Below are 27,218 nucleotides of genomic sequence, written 5' to 3' on the forward strand. Positions count from 1 at the left end.
TCATTTTAAAGACTGTTGAGACTCTTTGAGAAACTGGCAAGATGACCACATAGCCCTGGGCTCCTTTGGAAGGAAGGGTATAATAATAATAATAATAATAATAATAATAATAATAATAATAATGTCATTTTCCTTACAAAAGTGACCCCAAACAACTTACATTAAAACAAAATTATAATAATGTAAAAAGAAAAACTGAGGTCTTGTGAGGTGAGTAAGCATGTCACATTATTTATCTAACAACATTTATATACCACTAAGTGGGGTTGTTGTTGCTGCTGCTGCTGCTGCTGCTGCCAGTTTTGACCTGGTCTTGCTGTTCTTAGTGTTGTTATGTATCTGACTTCACAAAGGACCATCACCTGAAGAACTGTCTGGTCCAAGTTCAGATTAAAAATTGGGGGCAGGATCCAACTAAAGTGTCCTGACAAGAGAAGCCCAGTGCAAGAACTTCCACATGTGCTTTGGGGCTTTCCCCGTTCTCCTCTGCCCATACACCTCCTGAAATTGGCTCTGCAGGGAGATCAGGTGAACCCCCAGAATGGCATGCAAGGAGAGGGAAGGGGATTATTCCTTCTGGCAGGCTGAAATGCTTCCCCTGACAGAATGATCTCTGCAGTATCCTTCAAGTTGCCCACCAGCAGTTAGCATCTAGACAGCAGACTGAAAAGGTGCCTGACCACTCTTCCCCACAATTGTGAGGTGTATTGTAGTAATTATTTCTAAATTTGCATCTATGACTATCAATTTGCATGTACAAATCCCATGTAAATCTTTGACCTCTTTTTGGGCATTGCCCAGGTAGTCACCCTAGTTCTTGCTGTGTGTAGATACATTCACCTTTAAATTTAAAATGAATGAATACATACAGTTGGGAAATGGCCACTTTTTTAGGTTGCAAGGCTATTCTGGATAGCAGGCCCTATTGAACTTAATGGGACTTTCTTCTGAGTAAACATGCCTACAGTTGCACTGTTTAAATTCCACTCTGGCAGCAGACTTAGAGGTGAGCCCACCAGAATCAAGTGCTGAAACTCTGATGGTCAAGTGATCAGTTCTGATGCAGTGCCAACATTGCCATGAAAGAGAATGGCACATGAAAGCAGAGAAAGTGAGGAAGATAAATTAGAACAGAAGAACATGGTCCAGGATGAAAAATACATCTGGCATTTCTGTTCATTGAGGATACACAACATTTTTTGCAATGCCATTGCTAGGGTTCTGTGTTACCTGAGTTCTAATAGGCAGGAATTCCTTGCATGAGATCGCCAGTCCTTCAGCTACTGTAGCAGAGCCTGCTGTGCTTCTTTCAGGTTTGTAGTGGAGCAATAAATAGATATAAATTCCCTCCGGGAGGTTGAGGTGGGGTGAGAGAAAATATGTTCCTCCTACTGCAGTGCAGTGGATTCTTTTAATCTTTAGGGCTTCCTTTGGGGACACCTTTGGCATGCACACATGAGTCCAGTATAGGATTGTTGTATCCCAATTCTTCTCCCTCTCCCTGCTGTCCTGCCCAGAATCCGGAGTGGCCTAATTTGCATGTGCAAATGGACTGCTAACTCTTCAGATCAGAAACATTAACGGGGTATTTTCTGTGACCTGCTTTTTATTTTTTCTTGGCATTTGGCCCAGACCTTTGGGGAAGGATAGATGGACCTGATCTCATGTCAGTGTGTTCTTGGGTTTTGCATGCTCTTTGGAATTATTATGATGCTTTCTGATGACAAAACTAGAATAAGAAATTGAGATGTGAGTACTATTTTGACTCTGCGAAAGCCCTGTTGATCATGTACCAATCTTCGCATGCATTCCTTAAGGTTTCCATTTGTAGTCATGTTCATGCAGGATTTAAGGCACTTGGATGTGACTTGTTCTCAGTCTATTAATGATCCTTTTTGACTTCAAAACCTAAGTGCAAGTGGTAGAATTAGGACTATGCCACTAGATGCATGTTCCTCTGAGGTACTAACCACAACTAATTGTGTTCATTTTATCTAATTATAAATATGTGGCTAGTGAAGAAGATTCAGAGTTGGAACATGTTTGGCTGCTTCATTATTAAGGAGCACTTGTTTTGACATGCTTCATTAGGCATTGGGCCTTCATAAGGTTATAAGAGTGCAGTTTTAATAATCTATTTTTTAAAAAAAAATGAGCTGAAATAAACAAATGCTTCCATGCCTACTTCATCATATGTAAGAAGCTATTTCTCAGTGTCGTTCTTAGTACTCTGTCAAATAGTGTAGAGCAACTATCATTGTGCCTATATTTTTTCAGTGACCCTCAAGAGTAGCCAAGATGACTTGGAACCTCTTCAAGAAGAAGCCCCAGCCGGAGCCCATCATAGCTGTTACCCCGGGCACTGCGGCACCCCATATCCCTACCACAATAGTGGCACCAGCAGTGTCAATGGACAACACAACACAGCCTTCGGGCCCAGTAGAGAGCCAGGAGGATGTCTTTGCCAAGATTAAAGAAAAGTTCATGAACGAGATAAACAAGATTCCCTGTAAGTAGCTTGCATATGCTGCCCCTTTTTTGGAGACTGCAGAAATGTTCTGCTTGCTCCATCACTGCAGTTTCTAAACCTGTTTGTAGAATGCAAAGGGCTGGGCTGGGCTGGACTGGACTGGACTGGGCTGGGCTGGCACCAAGCCTGAATTCCCTCTTGACAGAAGACTACTTGTGGGCAATTAACTACTTGTGTGATAAATGACAATGATGTATACTCAGGACATCATTGTGGTACAGACCAAAGTTTTTAAGGCTTTGCCATGTTGTAGGTGCTTTGTGGGCTGAACACAAGGGTTAAAATGGGCACCTGATGTCATTGCAACATCAGGTGTTGGAGAAGTCAAGTTTGGCCCACTGGGGGTTGAGGAGATGATGTTCTGGCCCTCAGACCAGATCCAGTTCCCCACACTTGCTCTAGGTATTGTTGGACTGCAGTTCCTATCATTCATGACCATTGACCATGTTGGCTGCAGATGACGGGAACTGGAGTCTTAACAGCATCTGGGGAACCACAAGTTCCTCATCCCTGACCTAGTCAACCTTATTCAGGAACATTACTGAATGGTTTTCTGCTTTAAAAAAAGAGCTTTATTGAAAAATATGTGTGGTTTGCAGAAGGAAAGAGACTAAGAAAATAATTGTGTTTTTAGAAAAAAAAAGAGAAAATACACTCTATATTTAATGGAAAGCATATTGATTTTTCGCCTTTAAGAAGACACCTGGAAGGATGAGACTTATAACAGAACTGTTGACAGGAAATGTTGTATACATAGCAGTTTCATAGGATACGAATGGTCATTGCTGCATAGGGCTGCCCCTGTATTCAGGTCAACATCTGAAAACCCATGGTCAGAAGTGCAGCAGGTAGGGATGGTGTCTTTTAAGTTATGGCATCTAAATAATGGAATGCCTGTCAGCATGCAGCAAAAGGTCGTGCATTTCAGCAAGCATAGTAAATTATTACTTTTAGTTTTATGTTTTTTTAAAAAAATAAAATAAAAATGGAGGTGACTTTAGAAGTGGTGCTGGTGGGAACCCTGGACGCAACAATCAGGGTACATGTTAATTACCCTTGGAATAACTAAATACATTTCCTGGGTTGTGAGTAGTGTGACCTATGCTTGCATTTCAGGCACTCAGCCATCCCAGTAAATTCCGCTATAACTGTGCAATGAGAGTGTTTTGTATTTTCAGTGCCGCCTTGGGCCCTGATTGCCATTGCTGTAGTTGCTGGGCTGCTGATCCTCACCTGTTGCTTTTGCATCTGCAAGAAATGCTGCTGCAAGAAGAAGAAGAACAAGAAGGACAAAAAGGGGATGAAAAACGCAATGAACATGAAAGACATGAAAGGCCAGGTAAAATGACACCTCCTGGGAGAGGATCGGTTATGATGCTGCAGTTAGCATGATGCGGTGAGGACTTGCTTGTGCTTTTGGCGGGATGAAAATCAGATGTACAAGCAAAGAGCTCAGTTCTTTATTATGCAGGGAGTGCATGAGAGCCCCAACCAGGTAGGGCCAGCAGTGAGATTTGAAATTGGCCCTTCATTGCTTGTAGCAGCAGCCGCCTTAAGATAAAAGATTGACCATCAAAATGCAAGCCTTGATATTTAGTCAGGGTAGTTTGCAACCCAACACTAAAACCTGTCTGTGTAGAAGTAAAGCTCACAGAGTTCCTCTTTGGTAAGTAAATGCTACGAGAACTTACCTGCATCAAACAGAAGACCAGTAGCTGTTAGAGAACACTCAGGATCAAGATATCCAGCCTTTCTGGTCCATAAAAAATATACATATGCTGGCTGGTAAAAAAAAAAAAAGGAAAAAGCATTATGCTTCTCATGTGAGTATGTTTTTAATGGGCAGATCCTTAGTTATAATGTATATTCCAGCTTTTCTAGGAAGTTCCGTTGGGCAAACCCTACTGGACATGAATGGAAGCTACGCAAGACTTAGAGTAGTGGATAATATTCTGTTTAAAAGGGGGAAGTTAAGTAGATTATGGTTCTATCAGCATTATAGTATTTTGTAGTAGATTTTCCTGTGAGCCTTATCTACAGCCTGCAATGCACTAGAAGTCAATGGAAGGTAGGAATACAGACCTTTTCTCCCACCAGCAATGGTGACTTCTCTTGCCTAGTACCTGCAGATGAAAAATATTAAAGGCCACAAATGCACTAGAGGATCTGAAAGGGTGTTGCTCCCAGGAAGTAATGTGTACAAAACAGTCATTAAATCCCAGCTCATAAAAGTGTCTGGTGCAGTGTCCCACCTGATGCCACCATCACACCAATTCCCCCTCCCCCGCTTCTTACTGCTCAGGGTTATAATGTTTGCTTTGCTGGCAGCAATCAAACTAACTCAGCAGCAAATCCCATTAACAGTTAAAGATAGACAAACCTGTGAAACTTTGGAAGGTTTTATGGGCACTAAATTCTTCTCCCATATTGGAGACTTTTGATTTGGTAACTTGGGTAGCAGGCTCAGAAATGGGACTTTTATAGCCCATATTGCTGGAACTCTTTCTCTCTCTGTTAATGAGGCCATTTGCATGAGGTGCTTTAATGAAGCACAGCCCAGAGGTGCCTAGTCATCCAGATCCTTCTGCTGTGTGCTGAGATTCTGCATGTAATGAAGGGAGGGTGGAGAAGAGATGTCACAAAGCTTTCCTCATGATTCTCTGCCTTGAGTCACTTCTCTTGCCAAATCCAACAGTGGAAGATTTGGATGTCATTAACTGGTTGTGTTTCCAGAGACACTGGAAAATGAGGGAAGCTGGGCCAAGGCTAAACAGTTAAATTCCTTGAGGCATTTCAGCATTGTTGGTAGCAGGACCCAGAAAATGTATGCAAAACCAAGATAACAAATTACTAAGACAACACCCACTTCCTTGCAACTAGGCAGTCTGGAATAATGGAAAGGACATAGCTCAGTAAAAGAGTGTGCATGCTTTGCATGTAGAACATCCCAGGTTTGATCCCCAGCATGTTCACTTAAAAAAAAGGATTGGGTAGCAGACAATGAGAAAGATATCTGAGACACTGGAGAGCTGCTGTCAGGCAGGGGACTAGGATAGATATGGAAATAACCTGACCAGGTATAAATTGCCTTCCTAACAGAAGTGATCTGGTGGTTTTGTGCATCATTTAGAGTCCCAAGTGAAAGGTTGACATTCATCATTTTAGCCTGGTACCTAGCCCACTTCAGACATTTGAAAGGAATGATGGGAAGCTGAATGACTCCTCTTGCTCCTGGACATCATACGCAGAAGGAGGATGTGCATCCTGAACATGGGACAGAGCAGTCACTTCCCTCCCTCTCACTTCCCACATGACCTGGACATGTTTGCTAGGTTAACAACACCAGAAGAGCCTATTGGATCTAAGCCAAGAGTCCATCAGATCCAACAGCCTGTTCTCACAGTGGCCACCCAGAGGCAAGAGCATGCTCTCTTCTGAGGTTTCCAGCAACTGGTATTCCTGAGCATTACTGCCTCTGACCGTGGAAGGCTAGCGGTCAGTCTCAGCTCTAAGGCTCCTTACTCATGGCAAGGCAACTATGCCTTCCCTGCTAGCTTCATTATTGTGTAACTTCCCAGTGTAACCACTAATGGGCATGCCATTAGTGTAACCACATTGCCTAATGCAAAGCCAAGTGTATTCCAGGGTGGGGTGGGGTGATGGACTTGCGTGGTTCTTTCCACCTTATTAATACATGCATGCTCCATCCTGGGATTGTACTCGGTAGTTAGGGAAACTATTGCAACAGAGCCTGCTGGATCACGCCAGTGGCCCATCTCGTCCAGCATCATGTTCTTACATTGGCCAACCAGATGCCTGTGGGAAACCCACAAGCAGCACCTGAGCACAACCACCACCACTGGAATTCAACTATTCTGTAATCCTCTGATTTTATTAAATTGGGGTTTCCCATTGCTGATTAACTTGAGCAAATGTTTGAGCAAATATTAATTGCAGTATTCAGGATTTTCAGACAGGAAGGATAGATTAGATGTTAATGTGGAATGCCTAGATGCATCAGTTAATTGAGACATAAAAACCTCTGGAAAAATGCTTCCCTAGCAAATAGGATAACTTGTGTAAGGATAACGTAAAAAGGCACAGTTCTGTGGAATGCGTTCGATGCAGAAATCTGCCCCGAGTCTCTGGTCATAGTAAGAGCCATTTACTAAATGGGTACAACATAAGATTTTCCTACATATCTTCTAGCTGAGCTACACCAGTCGCAAATGTGTAGCTGTCATTGTGCTGGGGGAACTGAACTCTGTTGTGCAGAACTCAGTGGCCTAGTTTGCACATCACACTAAGGCAAATCATGGGTTAGTGTGATTGCATGGTCTTCTGGAGAGGAGAGTGCAAGTGCTTCACTCCTCCCTGGGTTATTTTGCTGCTCCCCAAATGAACCATGAGGCATAAGCCATAGGACAAGCCTTGGTTGCCACTCATGATTAGTCTGGAGATAGTTAAAGCATGAGTCCTGGTGCACCAGCAAAATGCCCGGGGAAGAGCAAAGTGTCAATGATCTCTACAATAGTTCCCATATTTGGGCTAAGACATAGTTGATGCAAACCAGGCCAGTGACTGTATATCTTCTGCTTCAAACAGAGGATGAATGCCAATAGCAACAGACAGTATTGGAGCTTTTTCTGTCTATAAGCCTCTGGAAGCACTAGACCGCACCCTCTTAGCAGGATCATTACAACAGCTATGTGTCTTTTCTTTGCATTTTATTTTTTGTTCTTTGTTGTTGTTCTAGAAGCAGAGGCAAATATGCAGTCCCTAAGTTACTAATGTGCATAGAAAGTCATGTTTTCTCTTTCTCTCTTTCTTTCTCTTTTCCCCTATGTACTTCTGTGCTTTTCAGGTTCCAGAGAAATCCAGGTCCAGTAGTTACCTTCATTCAGTTTTGTGAGACAATTTACAATAAAGCGGGGAGAATAAATTGGCTGATTCAAAACACACAGTGGCAAATTACCTTGTTTGCACCCTTCTAAGCAAAATGAACATGAGTGCAGATACAGCGGTGTCACAAGGGACAAAATTCACAGCAGGTTTTTTTAAAAAGAAGCAACCCCAGAATGGCAACTTCTGTTTTGAAGGAAACGCTCCCAGTCCAGTTTGAGGGCCCATGCAATTTTCAGCAAACAAGACCTGCAGTGGAAAATTACAACCAGGGGTGTGACTTCCAGTGGAAAATTGGTGCATGGTCCCAATTTGGATCAGGAACATGATCTGAGTCAGCTTCCCATACAGATGCTTTTCTTTCAAACTGAAGCAACTAGCTTAATGTAATGCGTAGTTAGTCCTTCACCCCACCCCCAAAATGGTTTCTTGAAATTGTAATTACCCAATCCCCCATATAGCATACATTTTGAAGGTGTGGAGTCTGTGGTTTCTCAGGAGCACTAGGTGTTGTTGATGATGTGTGCAGTTTTTGTCTCTATAATGCCCTTCTCTTCCTTCTCTGTGCTCTCGTTGCTCTCCTTCTGTGTTGTTCTGTCTCCATCTTATCTGACTAACCTGGATGTCAACTCACGGTAGGTCCTGATGCAAACGTCGCTTCCCTTTTAGGCTTAAAGGGACAAGGGAAGAGGGTTTAACTAACACACAATTCAAAGTTCTACGCAGGCTTTGTAAAGATGGTGGAGTTAATTGTGACATGGGACTTATACTGGGGAAGGTAAACAATTTTTTCTTACAAATTTTGGTTAAGGGGACATTAAATTCCTGCAAATCTACCCAGTTGTAAATGAGGTTGAGTGCAAAGTCTGTTTTGTGTTAATTGTTGGATAATGTGCATCATCAAATGAGTTTCTTAGCAGATCAATTTCTCTGTCAAGACAACAGACTTGTCCATACTTCCGTTTGTCCTGTGCCTGAGCTGAGCAGTTTTCCCCTTACTCCTTTCCCAGGGAAATACTGCTCTTTAGCTTTAAATCGGAGCAAACAGCAATATGTGGAAAACCTGATTGCAGTTTGCTCTGATTAAGCAGTAAAGGTCGGGGGGGGGGGGAAGCAGTGGGACAAGAAAGTGTGTGGATAAACTCCACAAGGTGAAATGAAACTCTGAATGAATTTGCATGTATCGGTGACCTGATTGTGTTTGCAAGAATTTTGTGGGGAAGGAACTAGTTTGAAAATATGCAGTACATTTGACCAAGTTAGATCAATGTATTTCGTTTTAAATATGTGAATTGCTTGAACGAATAACATGTACATTGAGGGTATGTATGCATGCATACAAATGTGCGAGTGTTCCAGTCCCATTTGTTTTATGCAAGGTACAAAAAGAGAACATTGGATTTATTTCCTAGGCACCAACCCCATAGTGAGCACCAGCCACCCTCTCATTAAAGCTACTGAACAGCCAGGCTCCTTCCCTTGCTGCATCATGGCAACCCCACTTCCCATAATCCTCTTGCCATAGATTGGTCCCCTTTGTACACAAACCAGATAACAACAGTTCCATTGCTTACACTGTTCTCCTTGAAATCTCTCAGAGTACACAGTTGCCAGAAAGCTAATCTTTATATTCTGAAAGTCAGAGCATTCAGCATTTATGCAGAAAATTACTGAGGTGATAAATTTATGTAGCAGCTTATCAATATATATACTGGGTAGTTTACAAGCAAATCAATATTAAATACAGCATGTAATAATAAAAATCAACACTAAGAAATTTCAGGCATCCAAAAAATAGACTTTTATTTGCAACAGAAACAACAGAAACCGTTTACAAACCAGAGTAAACTTCACTGGCCACAATAGCCCAGGGTTAGTTTAAAGTGCAATTAACAATAGTCTTAACTGAGCCGTGGGTTCTGTCTCTTCCTTTCACTAAATCTGCTATCCAGTAGACCAGGGATAGGAGACCTGTGGCTCTCCAGATAAAGCGGGACTCTCATCTCTCATCCCTGACCATTGTCTGGGATTGATGTGAGTTCATCAACATTTGGATGGCCTCAGGCCTATAATCTCTGTAGTAGATTATGATGATTAATTCATCAATCCCTCTAAGGCAATAGACAGTTAAATAAAAATATGCAATAAAAACACCACATAAAACAGAACAAGACCATTACTAACAAAGTGGAATATTAAATGCATCAAAATCCAGGTGCTACTGGATAGGCACTACTGTAGGTGCCACATAATGCCAAACCTCAGCAGGGAGCAAGAAGGACCAGGGAGGAGGAAAGTGGTTGTGAGTTCGACATGTTCACACCTTCACATTAAGCCATGGTTTGCCTTATTGTGACATATGAACCAGGCCACCATCTGGCTTCGTTTCTTTTGCCAAAATCCGTGTTCCTTTTTGTTCTCTTCCTTTGGCGAAGGCTTCCATCATTTTCTGAAGGAAGCCTTTTTGGATAGCTTTCTTGACTCTGCTGGCCTCCTCTTTGCTCCGGGGGCATCTTTCCTGATCTGTATGCAGTCTAGCTGAGCTTCTAGTTTTGAACAATCCCTACCCCCAAGAATTTTAGATAGTTTTGACGCCTCTTGACTTTCCCTTTCAACTTCCCTTTTTACCAATCCCCTCATTTTTGGGGGAATTTCCTCCTTCAAAGTTGGACTTTGCCCACTGACATATATGTTGACTTTTTCACCACTACAGTTACTGTCACTATCTGGTCCAACAACCCTTACCTTGTACCAGGTCCTGGGCACCACTTAAGATTACCTCCAGGACCGCCACCCCTCAACCCAACTTTTCAATGATTCCGTCATTTAGGGTATCTAGAAATTTTTAACTCTTTGTCGTGACTGGAATACACATGTGCCCTGTCTGTGTGGGGATGATTGAAGTCAGAGAGACCCAAAATACTGTTAAGGAACCTTAGGCTCCCCTTTCGCCAACTCTCCTTTTCCTACTCCTGAAGTAACGCTTTATAGATTATGTACATGCATTTGAGTGCTTAGGCAAGGTATGGGAGAAAGGATACGCATGTGTGAAGGGGAACTAGGTTCTCAGTGCATGGTATTCCTGTGCAAAACATTATGGTATTGCTTCTCTTCCAGGACAAACAGGATGATGACGATGATGATGAAGAAGAAGGGGAAGGAGAGGGGGAACAGGAAGAGGAGAAGGAACCAGAGAACCTGGGCAAGCTGCAGTTCTCCCTAGACTATGACTTCCAGGCTAACCAGGTAAGGCACCCAAATGAATAGGTGGGGCGAGAGAGAAGGGGAAAGGCTATGCACCCAAAGCTGTTGGAGAGATGTCACCCAGAGGGAGAGCAATGATAGCAGAAGCAGTTAACACAGTTGGTAGCTGTGTGTTATTTAGCAACACATGTCAGAGAGCCTCAGTGCCATTTTGATTTTGAGGGAAAGCAGCTTCAGCGAGATGGCAGTATCGTTGAGAAGCAGTACATGTGAAAGAGAAGCTTTGCTCTTTCCCTGCCCACAGCTTTTCCACTACAGACCCCCCTAAAGCTGATTTTTACCCTCACAAATGTACCAGGTGAAGGAGCTTGTGTGTGTGAAGGAAGAGTTATTTGGAGCAGGGAAGTTGAGGTTAGGAAAAGATTAAACATCCCCTTCTCCCATTCCAAATTCTCTCTCCACACACTGCTTTTCCTTTAAAAATAGAGGCATGCAATTTTATGCTCCTTTTCTTTTACAAACCAGGTGATGGAATAATGGTACTTTCCCAGTATACTTTTATTTGTAAGAAGTAATGTGAATGGCTATCTCTTGATGGTCAATGAGATAATCAGCTTCATGGGCATGACATAGTGGCCAGTGGATTTATAGGCCCAGTTTGTGCATGGTGCTAAGCCAAACATAATGGCTTAGCATGACAAAATGTGTAAGCTCCAGAAAAATGACTGAAGTTGCTTGGCTCCTCTGGTTGTTTTGCTGGTGCACTGGTCAAAGCCGTGGTTTGGCTTAGCATCTTATCCAAGCCTGGCTTGCAGTTTTGGTTTCTCAACAAATAATGAGCTTTAACCGAAGTTTGCCCTGTGGTTTGCAGCTCATGGTTTATCTGGCAAGGCTGAAGTGAAATCATGGCTTGGCTCAGTTTGGTAGAGCAGCAAAACAGCCATAAGGACTGGCTGAGATCTCTCCCAGAGACTGCTTGTTTGGGCTGAATCATGGTTTGTTTTAATGTTACAGAAGGGTAGTGTCCGTATTTATTGCAAGCATAAGGAAAAAGCAACACATGGTTAGTTGCTGCTTTTCATTCTTCATCATTATTTCATTTATTAAATTACTATACTGCCCTTCTTCCTAGGGTGGTTTACACTGTACAGTTATGTCTGTTATATATCATAGCAATAAACTAAACTAAATAATATGGTATTGCTAGGCTAAGTGAAGAATAACACCTGTGAGTGTAACACAAAAGAGTAGGACAACGTAGGGCATCTAGCAAGAGCAGAAGGAAGGTGGTAGTTCATATTAGTTCTGAGGTCAATTTCCTTCGTTATGCATTGTGCTGTTTGGCATGTGGTCTTGCAAAGCCATTTCGTTTCCTAAGACCTATTTTTCCCTGACAGCTCACAGTAGGGATCCTCCAAGCAGCTGAGCTCCCAGCACTGGACATGGGGGGCACATCTGACCCTTACGTCAAAGTCTTCCTGCTTCCTGACAAGAAGAAGAAGTTTGAGACCAAAGTGCAAAAGAAGACCCTTAATCCAACCTACAATGAGACCTTTGTCTTCAAGGTAAGACTTCTGTTGGCCTAGGCGTCCTCTGCAGAGGATATATTGCACACAGCTAGAACACTGACATATTTGTGGTAGCCCCCAGAAAGAAAGAAAGAAGTACTGCAGGGAGCAATACCCAGTGTCACTCGGAGAAAAATGGGAAAAAAATAATTCCTGGCAATTGAAACAAAATGTATTATTGGGCAAGATTATTCCAACAGCCTCTTAAGAGAGTTTGTTCCGGGTGCCAAAGCAGTTATTGAACCACAGTTTTCTGTTCTGTGTAACAGATTCCATATCAGGAACTGGGTGGCAAGACACTGGTGATGGCTATCTATGACTTTGACCGTTTCTCCAAACATGACATCATTGGAGAAGTCAAGGTGCCCATGAACACGGTGGACCTGGGACAGCCCATTGAAGAATGGAGGGATCTGGAGAGTGCAGAAAAAGAGGAGGTAAGGAGCTGGTGGAAGTGGAAGCATCTTTTTTTCTTTCATTGCCTTTTGCTGCTGTTTTTTTTCAATTACCTTACTGCTTTTTTTTTACCTCAGCTGTGCAAATGTGGGTACTGATACTTAGCACTGTATGAAGGAGCCCCACACAGAAGGTGAATTTTGCTAAGGTTCCTGAGGTCTTTGGTAGGAAGTTGGCATTGGAGAAATGCAGATTTAGAAGGCTTAGGTTCTTGCTGGGCTGAGCTGCCTTCTTTAAGGAAACCCTCAGTCTCTCAGCAGAGCATCTCTGCACCTCAGCCTTCTGCTACTAAGTGGTCTTTGTGGAAGATCATTTGCCTCTTGTCAGTACCAAAGGAATGGAAACTGATTGGTCAAGTCTAAAAACCAAGTTCTCTGCTGCCTAGGTGGAAGAATAAGGTCTTGGATTAAAAAATGTAACATTGATAAGTCAAAAGTGATGCATATTGGTGTGTGGTGGTGGGAAATCCCTAAACCCTAACTACATATAAACAATGTTGAGTCCAAAATTGGCTATTTATTACTTTTCAGGAAATAAATCTTAACATCATTATGGGGTTTCTCACCTCAATGATTTCCGAGGGGTGGAGGAACTTGTTATACCTCCTGCCTTAGACTGGAGCTGTGCATCCAGCCCGCGTGGTATAGAGGTTAGTGTGTTGGACTAGGACCTGTAAGACCAGGGGAGGCTCACTCAGTCAGGAACCCTCTGGGTGATTTTGAGCCAGTCGCTATCTCTCAGACTAACCTACCTCACAGGGTTGCTGTGAAGATAACATAGAGAAGGTAATAAATTTATACGTCACCTTGACCCCTTGAAGGAACGGGGAGCTATAAATGTAATAATAACTAAAAATGCATAAAGACAGCTCATTGTACTTTGAATGTATTGTCCGCTGTTCCTCTGGTTTTAGTATTAATGCCTGTGTATAAGCGTATCAAAATATGGAATAATCTCGCTGTTATTTATTCAATTTTCACCCACCCTTCACCATAAAGTCCCAGGGTGGGTTACAGCAATTTATAAATGCAATATTTAAATAAGTTAAAAACAAATTACGGTCAAGAGAATAGGATGGTCCTTAAAGTATATACCGTATTTTTCGTCCCATAGGACGCACCTAGTTTTTTGGGGGGGAATTAAAGACTCCCCCCCCCCCTTTATTTCCCCGGGGAAACCAAACCAGGTCAGGGAACAGCGGTATGGTGGCGCTCCGCCTCCCCGCTGTCCCCCGAGCTTGTGGGGCTGGTCGATGTCTGCCCGAAGCGCAGGGAACTCCCGCAGGCTCCCCAGGCTTGCTGATAGCTTCCTGAAGCCTGGAGAGCGAGAGGGGTCGGTGCACACCGACCCCTCTCACTCTCCAAGCTTCAGCGAAAGCTGGTATTCGCCCCATAGGACGCACACAGATTTCCCCTTCATTTTTGGAGGGGGAAAAGTGCGTCCTATAGGGCGAAAAATATGGCATCTCAAATGTCAAAGGCCAGGATAAAGAGGTGCATCTTCAGCATGTGACAGACAACATAAGGAAGGTGTCAGATGCTTCTCCTGCTCCTGACGCCAGGTCCTTTGCTTTCCTGGCTGGAGGCGGCGATGGTGGCCATAGTTGCAGTGACAGGGCAACATTCAAATTATTTGTCTGCTAGACGGTGAGAAGGGGCAGCACCTTCACAGCACAGTGTGAACAGGGCAGTTGCGTTATGCCATGACTTCCGCCTTAGGACTCTGAGCTTTTATTGGCGCTGAGTAGAAGTCCAGATTTCATTGCTCTCCCTGTTTCCCTTGACAGCCAGAGAAACTGGGAGACATCTGTATCTCGTTACGATATGTTCCCACTGCCGGGAAACTCACTGTCTGCATCCTGGAGGCCAAGAACTTGAAAAAGATGGATGTCGGAGGACTTTCAGGTGAGTGCAGAACACCTTCATGCCCACCAGATGGCACCTCAGAGCCAGGACCAAAGGATTTGCTGGGCATTTTTGCACAATGAGGCATAAAGTAGTTATTACTTTCATTGCTTTGTAATATGAAGGTATAACCCACACCTGCCAAAATGCTGCTTCTTCCTCTTTCTCTATATTATTCCTCTTAATTACTTTATTTTGATTTGGTTTTTTTTTAACCTGCCCTTCACCCTAAGGTCTCAGAGTTCGTTTTTTTTTTTGGGGGGGGGGGTCCCTTGGCCTCACATTGCTTAAGTCTGAGTGACACCAACTTCCCATATGGCTGTGACCATTTATAGCTATGGCTTCTTGACCCACCCACCCCAAAAGGGAGAGTTGTACTGGTGTAGTTGAAATACCTGCAACTGTATGGGAAGTTGCTTTCTTCAGCTTCCTGCATAGGACTGTGGCCATTTCAATCTTGAGATGTCAGCCATTCCACTAGAGAAGCATGAACCAGCCTTATGCTGCCCCAGGATGTGAGGAAAACCTGCTGGGTCAGGCCAAAGGCTCCTCTAGTCCAGCATCCTGTTCTCCCAGTGGCAAACCAGATGCCTGTGAGAAGCCCACAAGCATCCCCTGAGCTGAGGAAAGCACTTTCCCCACTTGCGATTCCACATGGTGGAAGTAGAGCGCAGCCATCATTGCTAGTAGCCTTGTGCTCCATGCATTTGTCTAAGCCTCTTATCCCAAGTTGGTGGGTATCTTGAGCTTTTACAAAAGAGATAAGAACTCTTTGGGAAGAGGAGGAGGATCCACAGGAAATGCATCAAAATGAGCAACAATTCCAGATTATGGAGCAAAAAGTTAATGGCATCTCTGTCTGTCCTGTTCCTCTGTGCACCATGGCTAATTCCTAGCTGTTTCCCCTTGAGGTTTCCTTTCAGTGTGTGTTAGCTGCCTGAGAAGTCTGAACTGCTTAGCCTTGCTTTTCAGATCCCTATGTGAAGATCCATCTGCTGCAGAATGGCAAGAGGCTCAAGAAGAAGAAGACCACCGTCAAGAAGAAGACTCTGAATCCCTATTTCAACGAGTCGTTCAGCTTTGAAATCCCCTTTGAGCAGATACAGGTTCACCTGCTTCTCACTTGAGGGAGTTTGGGGGAGGGCCATGCAAAGGGCTCCCAGGTCACTGAGCTCATCCGTGGGCTGATAAAGTTCTCTGACATCTTACCTGTATCATGGGATCTTATGTTGGCCTCTCAAAGTGCATGGGCCAAATCTCTGAATAGTCTAGCCTCATTTCCTCCCTGTTGGCAATGGAAGGGGAATGTTCTCAAGGGATAAGCTTTAAAAAGCTTGGTGAGTTTTGTACAGGGTGAATCCTGTAAAAGATTTGATTTAAGTTAGGCATTTTTTTAACAAGTCCAGGCCTGATTGGTCCAACCATTCTCTGATGAGGGACATGTTTTGTACTGCACTTATTTTATTTCTTTACTACATTTATATCTCCCCTTTTCCTCTGAGGAGATAAGGGCATCATAGATGATTCCCCCTCCCCCTTCCCCTTTTATCCCCACAGCAACACTTTGTGATAAGTGAGGCTGAGATATAGCAACCCACCCAAGGACACCCAAGCTTCATGGATGAATGAGGATTTGAACCCAAGTCTCCGTCACCCTCATTCAACCCTCGTAATTGCTGCACCAGCACTCAGTTCATTGTTTCCCATCATAGGACACCAATGTTGTAAAGAGCAACCTGAAGCCTGCCAGAGTGCAGTTTCAGTGTCTCCAACCAGAGCTCGGTTGTGCACATTTTGCTCATTCGGTCCAAACACTATATGGAATAAAGGAAGCATGAGCTACAGCTGCCCTCTTGCTTGTGTCAAAATTAAGTCCTCCATAAACCTCAGGGTGGTTAACAACATAAAAAAAGAACAAAACATATAATAAAAAGAACAAAAGCAAACCAATAATTCCACAACATATTCAAAAGGGTATTGGATGTCAGTTAGCCCAAGTCCTGGTTAAAAAAGGAACGTTTTTGCCTGGTGTCTAAAGGTGTGTAATGAAGGCACCAGGCGAATCTCTCTGAGAAGAGCATTCCACAGATGGGGAGCCACTGCAGAAAAGGCCTGCTCTTGTGTTGCCACCCTCTGGACCTCTCATGGAGGAGGCACACAAAGAAGGGCCTCAGATGGTGACTGCAGGGTCCGAGTGGGTTTATATGGAGACAGGCAGTCCTTGTAGTCCTGCGCCACATCCCTACCTGATTCTGATTCTGTTTCTTCTATCATCAGTTTAGGTGATGATTGTTTAGCTGGTGCCATCTGAACCATACTGAACCCACAAGCTGTTTTTGTGTCTTCCTGCAAGCCACATTTCAGCCAAGATTTGATTTTAAAGGTGTTTTGACACTGAGAGATTTTGGATTTAATATCTTTTGCTGTGTTGCCCGTACACCACTGCTTTGATGGATTTCTTGTGGCTTTGTGGTGCCCAACCATCTGTGAAGGGATTGTAGTGTGTGTTGGGGGGACGACTCTGCAGTGGCTGAACCAGTGATAGGGGAATAGGATAGCTCTTGTGAATACAGAAGTCGGCCATTCCTGATCCATAGGGCCCCCTTTCAGATCTAATGATAGTAAAGCTGTAAGACACACAGCAGAATTAGATTACATAGCTGTTCTATGATAGCATTGCCCACCTGAACTGTTTAAAATAGCATGCTTTGATGTTAATGCCTAGTAATGAGTTTAGGGATTTTACAAAGGGGGGGGGGAAAGAATGAACCATCTCAAGCCATCCGAGCCTTGTCCAAATCCCATAATTTCTGTGTACTTATCCATAAAATGATGTAGAGTCCTATTAACATATAATCACTTGTGTAAATGATGCATAGTAACTAGCTCGCTGTAGCTGCATCCAGGGAGCATTCTGCAGAATCCATTGTTAAAGCTTTTAACCTGGTCTGGGTCACTTCAAGCTGCAGGTGTAGCTCACAATGCAATGCTATGTATGCCTACTTGGATGTAAGCCTCATGGAGTTGGTCCCACATGAGTGTATATAGGATTGCAGCCATTGTACATGCTTCCATCAAATTTATCAGTTAAAATTTGACAGAATAAGTGTACTTTCTTGTTTTGTTTTTACATAATGCAGGCATAGCAGATACTTTTTAGAGGTTTTTCCTCATATAAGAGAGTTTTTAAAATCAATATTTCCAGTTACAAACAATTCTTTTGAGTGGATTAAGGCTTCGGTCCTATAAGCACTTGCCTGGGAACAGGTTTCATTGAACTCATTGCCTCCTTTCTGAGAAGGCAAGCATAAGATTGCACTGTAAAAATTCAATCTGAGCAATCCAGTGATTTAAACATTGCAGCCCTAGTCACATACAAATCACATGCATCAAATTTTGCGAGCATCATCTCATCTTTGCAGCAAGCTCTTGTTCAACCAAAAATACATGCTATTTCTGATCAGGATTTCCCCCCCAATGAGATTGTCACCCTGTTGTGATCCGCTGCTCCTTGCCCATTAATCCCAGAACAATCCCATTGCTCCTAAAGCCTGACATGTGGGAACAAACCAGCAACTATCATTTCCAGCCTTTAAAAAAATAAGATCAACTGAGCACCTGCTGAACTTCAAACGGAAGTAGTATACCATAATACTAATTTCTCTTTTTTGCCTCCCATCCAGAAAGTGCAAGTTGTGATTACTGTGCTGGATTATGACAAGCTGGGGAAGAATGAAGCCATTGGCAAAGTATTTGTCGGCAACAAATCCACTGGCACGGAGCTAAGGCACTGGTCTGACATGCTGGCCAACCCACGCCGTCCCATTGCCCAGTGGCATTCCCTGAAGCCTGAAGAGGAGGTGGATGCAGCTCTTGGGAAAAACAAATAGGCAGCTCCATACCCCAGCATCACCTTCTGAACATTCAAAGTGATCCAGAGCTATCAATACCTCAGTTAGGCAACGTTTGGTTTCTGTTCCGTTCTGTTTTCTAAGCTGCAATACCCTTTCTTTGATGGCTGTAGAGGGATTCTGGATGAACTCGAGAGCATCCAGAGGGGGAAGGTTTAAAGACACAGCTGTTCCTTTCGCATTCTTCAAAGTAGTTTTGTCTGCTGCATGTTCCATCGTCTCTCTGTGTCGTTCTCTTCGAGCGCAAAGCAAGCTTCGTTCTTGGGTTTCTCCCCAAGACCACCATGAATAGCAGCACAAAGCAAGCTTTGCTTTTACTCGCTTTGGGATCTTCTTCCTTAAATTGGACCTTTGAATACCGTGCTTGGATGATACCAGAGCCTGACAATGTGAGTTGACCAGATACACTGTGCTTGCTTTGGAAGACAGCAAGGTGCACGAAGTGGTGCTCTTGGGAACCATACGAGCATCCTCACACTTCGAGATTGGTGGCCTTCAGCCATCGGCCACCTAGCAGAGAGGACAAGGAGCAATTCTGGCACTGGAACATCCCTGATTATGTGGATAGCTGGTGGCTTAAGTCTCTTTGGTGAGGGGAGTGTGGTTTTGAGCATACAAATTACCTAATGCTAATTGCCCTGTATTATCTAGGTAATGCAGTCGGTCTTCTGCTCCCTTATAGTTTTCAGTTCTTGAGTAGAACAGTGGAGTGGTACTAGGAGATTATTGGAGTGCAATAAATGCACTTGCGAGTTGCCACTCTTCTGTCTTAAGTGCAGGGCAGAGCATAAAACACACTTTGTTTTTGAAGGACAGCACCACGGGATATTTATGCTAGTAGCCTTACCATGTGGAAATTAGAAGGCCCAGCCCTGCAGGTAAGTCAACTTCTAGATAGCGGTGTTAAACTGGGTGCATAGCGGAAAACCGTAGCAAGAACTTCAGTGCAGCTTTGAGACCTGAAGAAAACGGCAGCCCTGGGTTGGTTTGCATACAGTTCTCATCCTGCCTTGCACTGCCATCTCTCTTTTGTGGACACAGCAACCTAAATCTGAAGAGATGTAGAGATATTTAGCTGGAAGGTTAATTTGCGTCCATATGTCAGTGGTAAGGCACGTGCATTGTATGCAAAAAGATCCCAGGTTCCACCCATTGTGCCCTCAAGTATCACTGGGAATGTCCTCTGTCTGGAGAGCCGCTGCCCATCCGAGTAGACAGCACTGAGATAGGTGGCCTGACTCAGTATAAGACAGTTTCCTACATTCTTAACATCTTAAGGATTTTTTTCAGCCAAAGGCGTATGGGAAGTACCTGTGTTTTTTCTAATGCTCTGATGATCTGATAGATGGGAAGAGCAGGTAGGACAAGCAGATTTGCCCAAAGGCCTACAGAATGATGTATTGATCTTAGATTAATTTATCTAATTTCTCAATTAGGAGAGTTGAAGCAGTTTTTGGCTGGGAGCCTTCTCCCCCACCCCCCACCCCTGCATCGTCGCTCTTGGCTAGTAGAGGGAGCATTGTGCATGTTCGAGTTTAGAGGGAAAGCGAATCCATTCCAACCTAAGGACCAAAGATGCACCAAAGGCAGCAGCATCTCCTGTTCTATATAATATTGTCCGGCTGCCAAAAACATTTATGGTTTCTTTGCTGATCCCAGAGGGATAAGCCATATTATCTTTGCTACCTAGTGTTTGCACTGATCCCTGAAGGGCCTGCCTGTTTCATTTGTTGCACCAGATACCAAGGTCTTGGATGTATTGACTCTCTGTTCAGGTTTTTGGAGCAGGAAGGATGTAGACACTGGCACCACTCCCAGCAGTGAATGTGGGCCTGATGCTTTTATGTTTGCCTTGGTTGTGTTCCATTTAGTCACCATGGTGGTCCTCGGACCTTTTGGTGCTGATAGGGGGAAAACAGATTCTAGCCAAGAAGATGGTTGAGCAAGGCTCAGGCTTTATACAAGTTGCAGATTCAGGGAGCAAAAGGCCTCAAAAAACTGTCCTGTGAGGGCAAAATATTTAGCCAAGGAAGATCTCTTGTGCAAGCTTCTTCATTGGCTTAGCTTGGACCAAATCAGTCCTGCTTACCATGATCATTTTAAAATAGTGACTTATACTTTTGTGTTTGTAGGAATAGACAGACAGAGAGAGAGAGCGCACTGGTGAAGTTCTGAGCATGAAGAATAAGGCAGTCCTTGTGCTTCAGCAGCCTCTGTGGCAATAATGTCTCCCTTCCTATTCTGGCCACCAAGGCAAGACTTAAGTACCAATATTGGCTTTAAGGTTCTCAGCTGCCTGTCAGCCACCTGTAAGGAACTCTGAGCTTGGCTAATGCAGGCAAAGCATAGGGTTCTTGGGTGTTGTATGCTGACCTCCCATGGGTTGTAGGGTTCTTTGAATTCTTCGTTTCTCAGCTAGCTAGGATTAGGCCTCAGGTCTAGCTGGGCGGCAATAGCCGTCTCTCTGTTTTGTGCCATTCCTGCCCACAGATGAGAACTGAATGTTCCTCCATATATAAAAATGAAACAAGAATCCTGCCGTGTAGAAAACTAGCATGACAGAAGGCATCTCCTTTGTTGGTTTGTTTGTACGGAGGAGCATTCCATTGTGTGATCTTCCCCTTTCAAACTCAAATGGTACAGCCCAGAAACTAGCCCTTAGAAATAGGTTGTTATTGCCCAAATGGGCCATTGCAAGCAGAGTAATCCCAGGATCATTCATGTACAGACAGAATTAAACCACTTTGGTTGTAGGGGTGAGTAAATACCTTGATGTTAATGCACTTTGGGCCTTGGCTCTGCTTCTTTTTCCTTCCTCACCAACTTTACTACAGAGATGGAAAGGGAGAGCCATCACCAGCTGCTTAAAAATGCTCTAGAAATATGAAGAAAAGAAATGGGAGGGACTCTTTAAAGGTCTTCAGCATGCTTCCCTGCAAGTTTCCTTCTTGGATTAATCAAACCTAAAAAGCTACAATTGCAGCCCTGTCCACTCTGCACATTGCTACCATGGTATCACCACCTGTGGCTTGTGCTCCTAAGCCCCATGAAGTGAGACCTGGGTTTATTTATTAATCAGACCTGCAGGACCATATGCAATAGTGCCTATGCTTAATCAGAAAAAAAGATCACTGCAGCATCTCTGAAAAGATAGCTTTGGTACTGGTTTGTTCTTTTTTTAAAAAAAACATAAACAAATATGTCCATCCCCACTAAAGGGTACATTAAATTTGTTCCCGATTAAGGGTAGATAAAATTTGTGCCTCTCTTAGCTTTTAATGCTGCCACTGGCAAAGATAGGGTTTTAAGGCATCCTTGCAGAAGGATGTCCTTGTGGAGTTCTGAATCTGTCCATGAGATTCTTCTTCTTAACCTAGACATGGCACCATCCCTAATCAGATGCGATCGCAACAGCACCACTGTAGTGCCAGGAAGTCCCAATAGCAGAGGGAAGGATCACATGTTTCTGTCCACAAAATCAAAAGGTGCCTTTGCAGGTTGTAAGCATGATGGAATAATGAGCTCTTCATCCCGCACAGATTCTCATGAGGTTCTGCAATGTCCTGCTTTCTTAAATAGTGGGTGAGCACTGGAATCTATGGGTGCGCGCGCATTTGTGCCAGTGTGCCAGTCTTTGTGTACAGTTCCTAGTCACTGCAGGCATCTATACATTTGGATAAAGGCTGCCAAACCAATTTGTATTATTTTGTTACAGTGAATTACAGTGCTGATTATCTTCCCAGGTTATGCTTCTTTTGCCGCCTCTTACCTACAGCTGTAGAACCTGACGCCAGTTCTCTCCCAGATCCACCATCGTTTGGTGGGATTACTTTGCTTTGATCTGCAAAATACTAACATTTATAACTGTTTCTAGTGCAGAAGCCCTGTTAAGTCTGTTGCAAGGAGAGCAGCAAAGAGTCTTGTTTCACCTTTAAAGCCCAATACATTTATTATGGTGCAAACAAATATATACCATAATATAAATTTTGTTGATTTGCAACTGTGTGATGTGTTATGTAAAGCTTACAAACGTCACTTCCTTCCCTGGATTGGCAATTCATGCTTCTAAGCAGTGTCACTTGAGGCTTACCGGTTCTTAATTCACACTAAAGAAAGGGGTGCGTGTGGGTGTGGGTGGCAGAATCTATGTGGCACTCCAAATTGCCTCATTGACAATCATGCAATGGCTGCAAAATTCATAAGGTTGGATAGAGAGCTGCCTTTTTGTGAATGGAAAGGACTGGAATCCAGCAGAGGCTCTTGCTGAAAGGAATTGGGGCAACTTTCACCATTCCCCATCTTCCATGTCCTCTGGAAGAGCTTTTCAGGATGAAGTCTTCCTGGCCTCCTGCAGTCTGGAATGGAATTCTGCTTGTGGGAAGTCTGGATCCAGCTCATAGCTTAAATTTACCTTGAGTTAACATTTATATTGCCAATTCACATGTGGCTATAAAGGTGATGTCTATGTAAACAGAAGGCAGTAAGATACAAAGTAATCTATAGCCTCATAATAAGATACTGTGCATGTGGATGCATATATCTATTGATATTTCAAGAGGCATGTAGACAGTTTGTGAGGGCTCAGGTGAGCATTGCATTGAAGATGCCTCCATATCAATAGTGGTTATGGGCATAGATTAATCTTACTGAATTAGAACAAATATGTTTGAAGAATTTGAATTTTTGCGAGCAAAAAGAATCAGACTGCACTGCAAAATGGCAACATCGCCACACAAACCCAGTTCTGTTAATCTTCTCCTGCTGATAAACGATCCAGGGTGTCCTCTTTGAAACCAATGATGTGGAAATATTAGCACTAAGAACCAGGTCAGAACACACAGCCATTAATGAATGGTGTCTCCAACTTATACAGTTTAAAATGGGGGAGCTGTAACTTTAATACACAATATAAAATGTATTTTGGTTTTAATTTCTTTTTCTATAAAAGGGGAGAAAAAGTGAACCAACTCAAGCCATCTGAGCCTCATCCTAATCCCATCATTTGTGTGTACTTATATATAAAATGATATAGAGATCTATTAACATAAATGAAACCCTCTTGTAAGCAATGCATGATGCCTAGCCAGTATGTAAGTAGCAGCAGCATGCAATGAGCAGAACCCATAGACCATGTGTGTCATTGCCCATTTTCTAGAATACAGTCAGGCTACAGAGTTATTTTTAAAATGTGGTGTGAATGAATTTATTTTACCTAATAAGATGGGGGGAGGGGACTGTAAAAAAATAAATGAGAGAGAGTGGTTGTAACAATGTAAGTTTATTTTCAATAAAAAGTAATAATTTTTTTAATAAAAAAAGCAACAAAGCATGCCTGATCCATTTAAAAAAAAATATAGAAGCATTGTATGGGGTGGGGTGGGGGATACAACACCAACAATATGGCAGTGGATTTCATCAGTGTGTTGTAATCTATATTTACAAAACTGTAACTTGTTGCATTTTTACCATGTCCTAGTAGCAGCAACATTGCCGCTTCAATGTTCTGTGTCGTGCTGAAGCATTTCACTGTTGAAGCAAATTTAGAAGCCATATTAGATCACAGGCTGCCAGGATCCTGAAACTGGGATTGGCTGACAGGTGATCCCCAGTCTCTCCTCTCCCTCGCTAATGTTTCCCCGCCTCTGTCTTTGTCTATCGTGCTGTCCATGTCTTACGTTATTCCTGGGGACGTTTGTGCATGACAGAGACCCAACTTGGAGGCTGTGGCTTCACTTTGGGTTGGAGCTCTGAAGGAAAGCCGTCAAGTATAGGCCTTTCGACACTGGCTGCGAATAACATCGTTCTGGCGGTCTTTCTTGCTCAACAGTCAGGATTAGCTTCAGCATTTGAGGCAGCAATTCAGGGATCAAAACACCCTGGCAGATCACATCAGTGCTGGTGTCTCTATTAACCCTCTTGTCCACCCATCTTCCCCAGTTGAAGGCTTATCCGGTGGCAGTGGATGGATCTGGGAAGACCACTGTTAATACTTTCCCATGATGCCCTGGAACACCCAACATAGCATTATGGGAAATTTCAATGGTTCTTAGCCACCTCAACTGCTACCAGATAAGCCAATAATTTTTCTTAAACACCACAATTGGAGTTTTTAAAACCACAATTGGAGCAGTGGGCAGGCATGGGGAAGGTCTATAGTTCCTGTATCAGCATGATGTGTTCATCTAGAGCAGGAGCACCCTCTGGGTGTTTTCAGACTCCCAACTCCATCAGTCTCAGCCACCTTGAGCTGTAGTCCAGTAATGGCTGGATGACACCATGCCCAGAGGAAGTTTTGGGTAGTGGATGGGAAGGATTCAAAGGGAGTAGTGCTCACCTTGGGGAGGAGAATAGGAAGTGGGATAGTTTATTTCGAGCTAGGCCAGACAGCGACCCTGTTTAGGCAAAACTCTCACATCTTCTTTGAATGCATGTTTAGCAGAACAGGAAGGGGCACACCTGCATTGGCTGTGAACCCCCAACATGCAGTTAAAAGTCTGAACATGGCCCATCGATACATGGCAGGGCTTCACAGGAATCTTATCTGGGGTCAAGCATTTCCCATTGTGTGTTCACTGCCAGTGAGCTTTTGTCTGAACAAGGGGCTGTCTGTGGGAAAAAAGGAAAATGGTGGCATCCTCAAGCGATGAGATTGCTGGGGCCCTTTTGTCTACTTCTGTAACACCCAGTTCTGAAAGGAATTATAGGACTATTTTTTGAAAAAGCCTCTGTTCCAAGCGATTGTTGATCCAAGTTTTCTGGCCATAGCACCACTCCATGAGGCGTGTGTCAATGAGCTTGGCAAAAAAACAACAACATAGTGCGAACTGGGCTTTATCTCAGCTTATCACCAGCACTATAAAACTGCAGGATGACATCAAAAAAGCAGCAGGTAGCAGGAACGTTATGAATGGATGGAGTACAGATTTGAACATGATGACCCAGGTCACAGCAGGCTGCTAAAATCTGCTCCTATCCTTCATGCAGGTGTATAGCGCAATGTGGCAAAGTGGGATTGTTAAAGGCAGCACTTCAAGGAACAGTTTGAAAAGTTGGCAAGTCCATTTGAGGGGTGGCAGATATACAGAACATAAACTCAAGAGGTGGCCTAGGTGATACACACCCACACACCCAAAAAAGGCTAGAGAAAGGCTTCAGACCTTTGATATTCTGAGACAAGGCGTTTGCTTCCTTTGCCTCCTCTTCCAGCCAGGCCCTCTGTCACATACAAACGTCCTGAACCAACTCATTTCTTGGCCCCACTTCATTCCCACCATTTCTGGTGCAGCCTGAGCTCTGCAGCACTGACCTCCAACCCCCACCCTCAACCCTCTCTGCAGGAAGCTGCTTTTAATGCTCCCTTTCCTGTCCTCATGTGGACCGTTTCTGTCTCTATTGTTAAATTGTTATTTTGTAATGATATGCGTCTCCTTATTAAAGAAACTAGCTGAAAGACCCAGCCGTTCTCTGTTTTCCTGTTATTTACATAAGTGCATTTTTCTTAATAGGAATACTTATTGGATCTCAGAATTAAGAGAGACTCAGCTGGAGGACAAAGTCCCTTTATAGAAGAGGGAATTTTGGCAGAGATCCCATGTTCAAAAGAAATCAGTGGATAGTGAGGGGAGAACCGTCCCTGTTTGCATTTTCAAAACAACTTACACAGTAAAAACATCCAACAGGCAAATCAGTGATTTAAGTGTCAGGCATCATACCTTTCTCATGGAGTCATCTCATATATTACATCCAGTGTTGTCTTCTTCTTCTTTGGCAATCACTTGTAGCTGAAGAAGATTGTCTTCCATGAATATGGTCTTAACAGTGTGTCCATAGACGACTGTGGAGGCCAATTTTGGATCTGCACATCTTTCCACAGTGGGGACATAGGTTTCTGGGTAGGAGTTGATAGCGGTGAGGATTTGCCAAACGTGCCTTCCTCTTAGCTCGTTTCTCCCTTTCATCCCAAGTTCGTGCTTCAAAATCCTTGATGCCTTTGGTCAAGGCTGTTCTCCAATTGCAGTGCTCGTAGGGAGTCATTCCATCTATTACATCCACTGTTATAGAATTCTGCACTGTACCAATGCAGACTGCAGGGGAGATCCTATTAATGCTCTTCCCATATTAGCAATTTTTGAAAAGGCCATGGACCAAACTACCAGGGGAAAAGGACTGACCTTTGCCCAATGGCTAATTTGCTATATGCAGGCAGCTTTTAATTGTTATGGGGAGGGGGGCTGGTGAGGGGCACTGAAGACTTCATTAATCTAATGACAAAATAGTTTCAAAATAATTGAAAATCCTCACAACAGGGCATAAAATGTAGCTTCTGTTCTATTCATTTCTAAAAAGTATGTGTTGGCAAACATTCAACTCAAGCAAAGGCTTTCCACGTTTTAGTCAATTTCAACTCCCATGTATGGAAGGCATAGGTAAAGGTAAAGAGACCCCTGAACTATTAGGTCCAGTCATGGCCCACTCTGGGGTTGCGACGTTAGCCATTAGATATAAAAACGTGGCATACTGCCATTGTTTCAGTGACATGTCTCTTTATCACAGTTCAACAGCCCCTTCATATTGTTCTGGTCCATATTTGCAATGGCAAGGAAATGTAGCAAATGCTAAGTTAAGAGGGATGATAGGATCTACATCACTTGGATCCTCATGCAGTTTGATTGAGACTTTCACGTGTTGCCATTATTTTCGGCCACTGCATCAAGTTTCCCATCTGACTAAGACAAATGTAACC

General features: G+C 43.5%; 1 protein-coding gene across 2 annotated transcripts; it reads left to right on the forward strand.

Annotated features, from left to right (window-relative positions):
• The first annotated feature begins 2,277 nt into the window (after window positions 1–2,277).
• Window positions 2,278–25,928, forward strand: SYT2 (synaptotagmin 2). 2 transcript variants are annotated; one of them, XM_083746609.1, is made up of 8 exons: window positions 2,278–2,509; window positions 3,709–3,869; window positions 10,550–10,678; window positions 12,034–12,201; window positions 12,474–12,641; window positions 14,447–14,564; window positions 15,537–15,670; window positions 18,248–25,928. In XM_083746609.1, exons 1-8 carry the CDS (start codon window positions 2,299–2,301, stop codon window positions 18,452–18,454), a joined length of 1,296 nt encoding a protein of 431 aa, XP_083602735.1. In that variant the 5' UTR covers window positions 2,278–2,298; the 3' UTR covers window positions 18,455–25,928. The 2 variants fall into 2 exon arrangements, with proteins under 2 accessions (XP_083602735.1, XP_083602736.1); XM_083746610.1 differs by having other exon boundaries at window positions 10,559–10,678.
• The last annotated feature ends 1,290 nt before the right edge of the window (window positions 25,929–27,218 follow it).

The sequence above is a fragment of the Podarcis gaigeae genome, assembly GCF_964106915.1.
Source record: "Podarcis gaigeae genome assembly, chromosome: 6".
NCBI classification, from domain to species: domain Eukaryota; kingdom Metazoa; phylum Chordata; class Lepidosauria; order Squamata; family Lacertidae; genus Podarcis; species Podarcis gaigeae.

What these genes read in the sequence shown, in the direction of transcription:
- SYT2 (XM_083746609.1), top strand. Translation starts at nt 2,299, where the DNA reads ATGACTTGGAACCTCTTCAAGAAGAAGCCCCAGCCGGAGCCCATCATA. An exon ending in TGAAAGACATGAAAGGCCAG is followed by an intron (nt 3,870 to 10,549) that starts GTAAAATGACAC and finishes CTTCTCTTCCAG; the next exon opens with GACAAACAGGATGATGACGA. An exon ending in GGATGTCGGAGGACTTTCAG is followed by an intron (nt 14,565 to 15,536) that starts GTGAGTGCAGAA and finishes CTTGCTTTTCAG; the next exon opens with ATCCCTATGTGAAGATCCAT.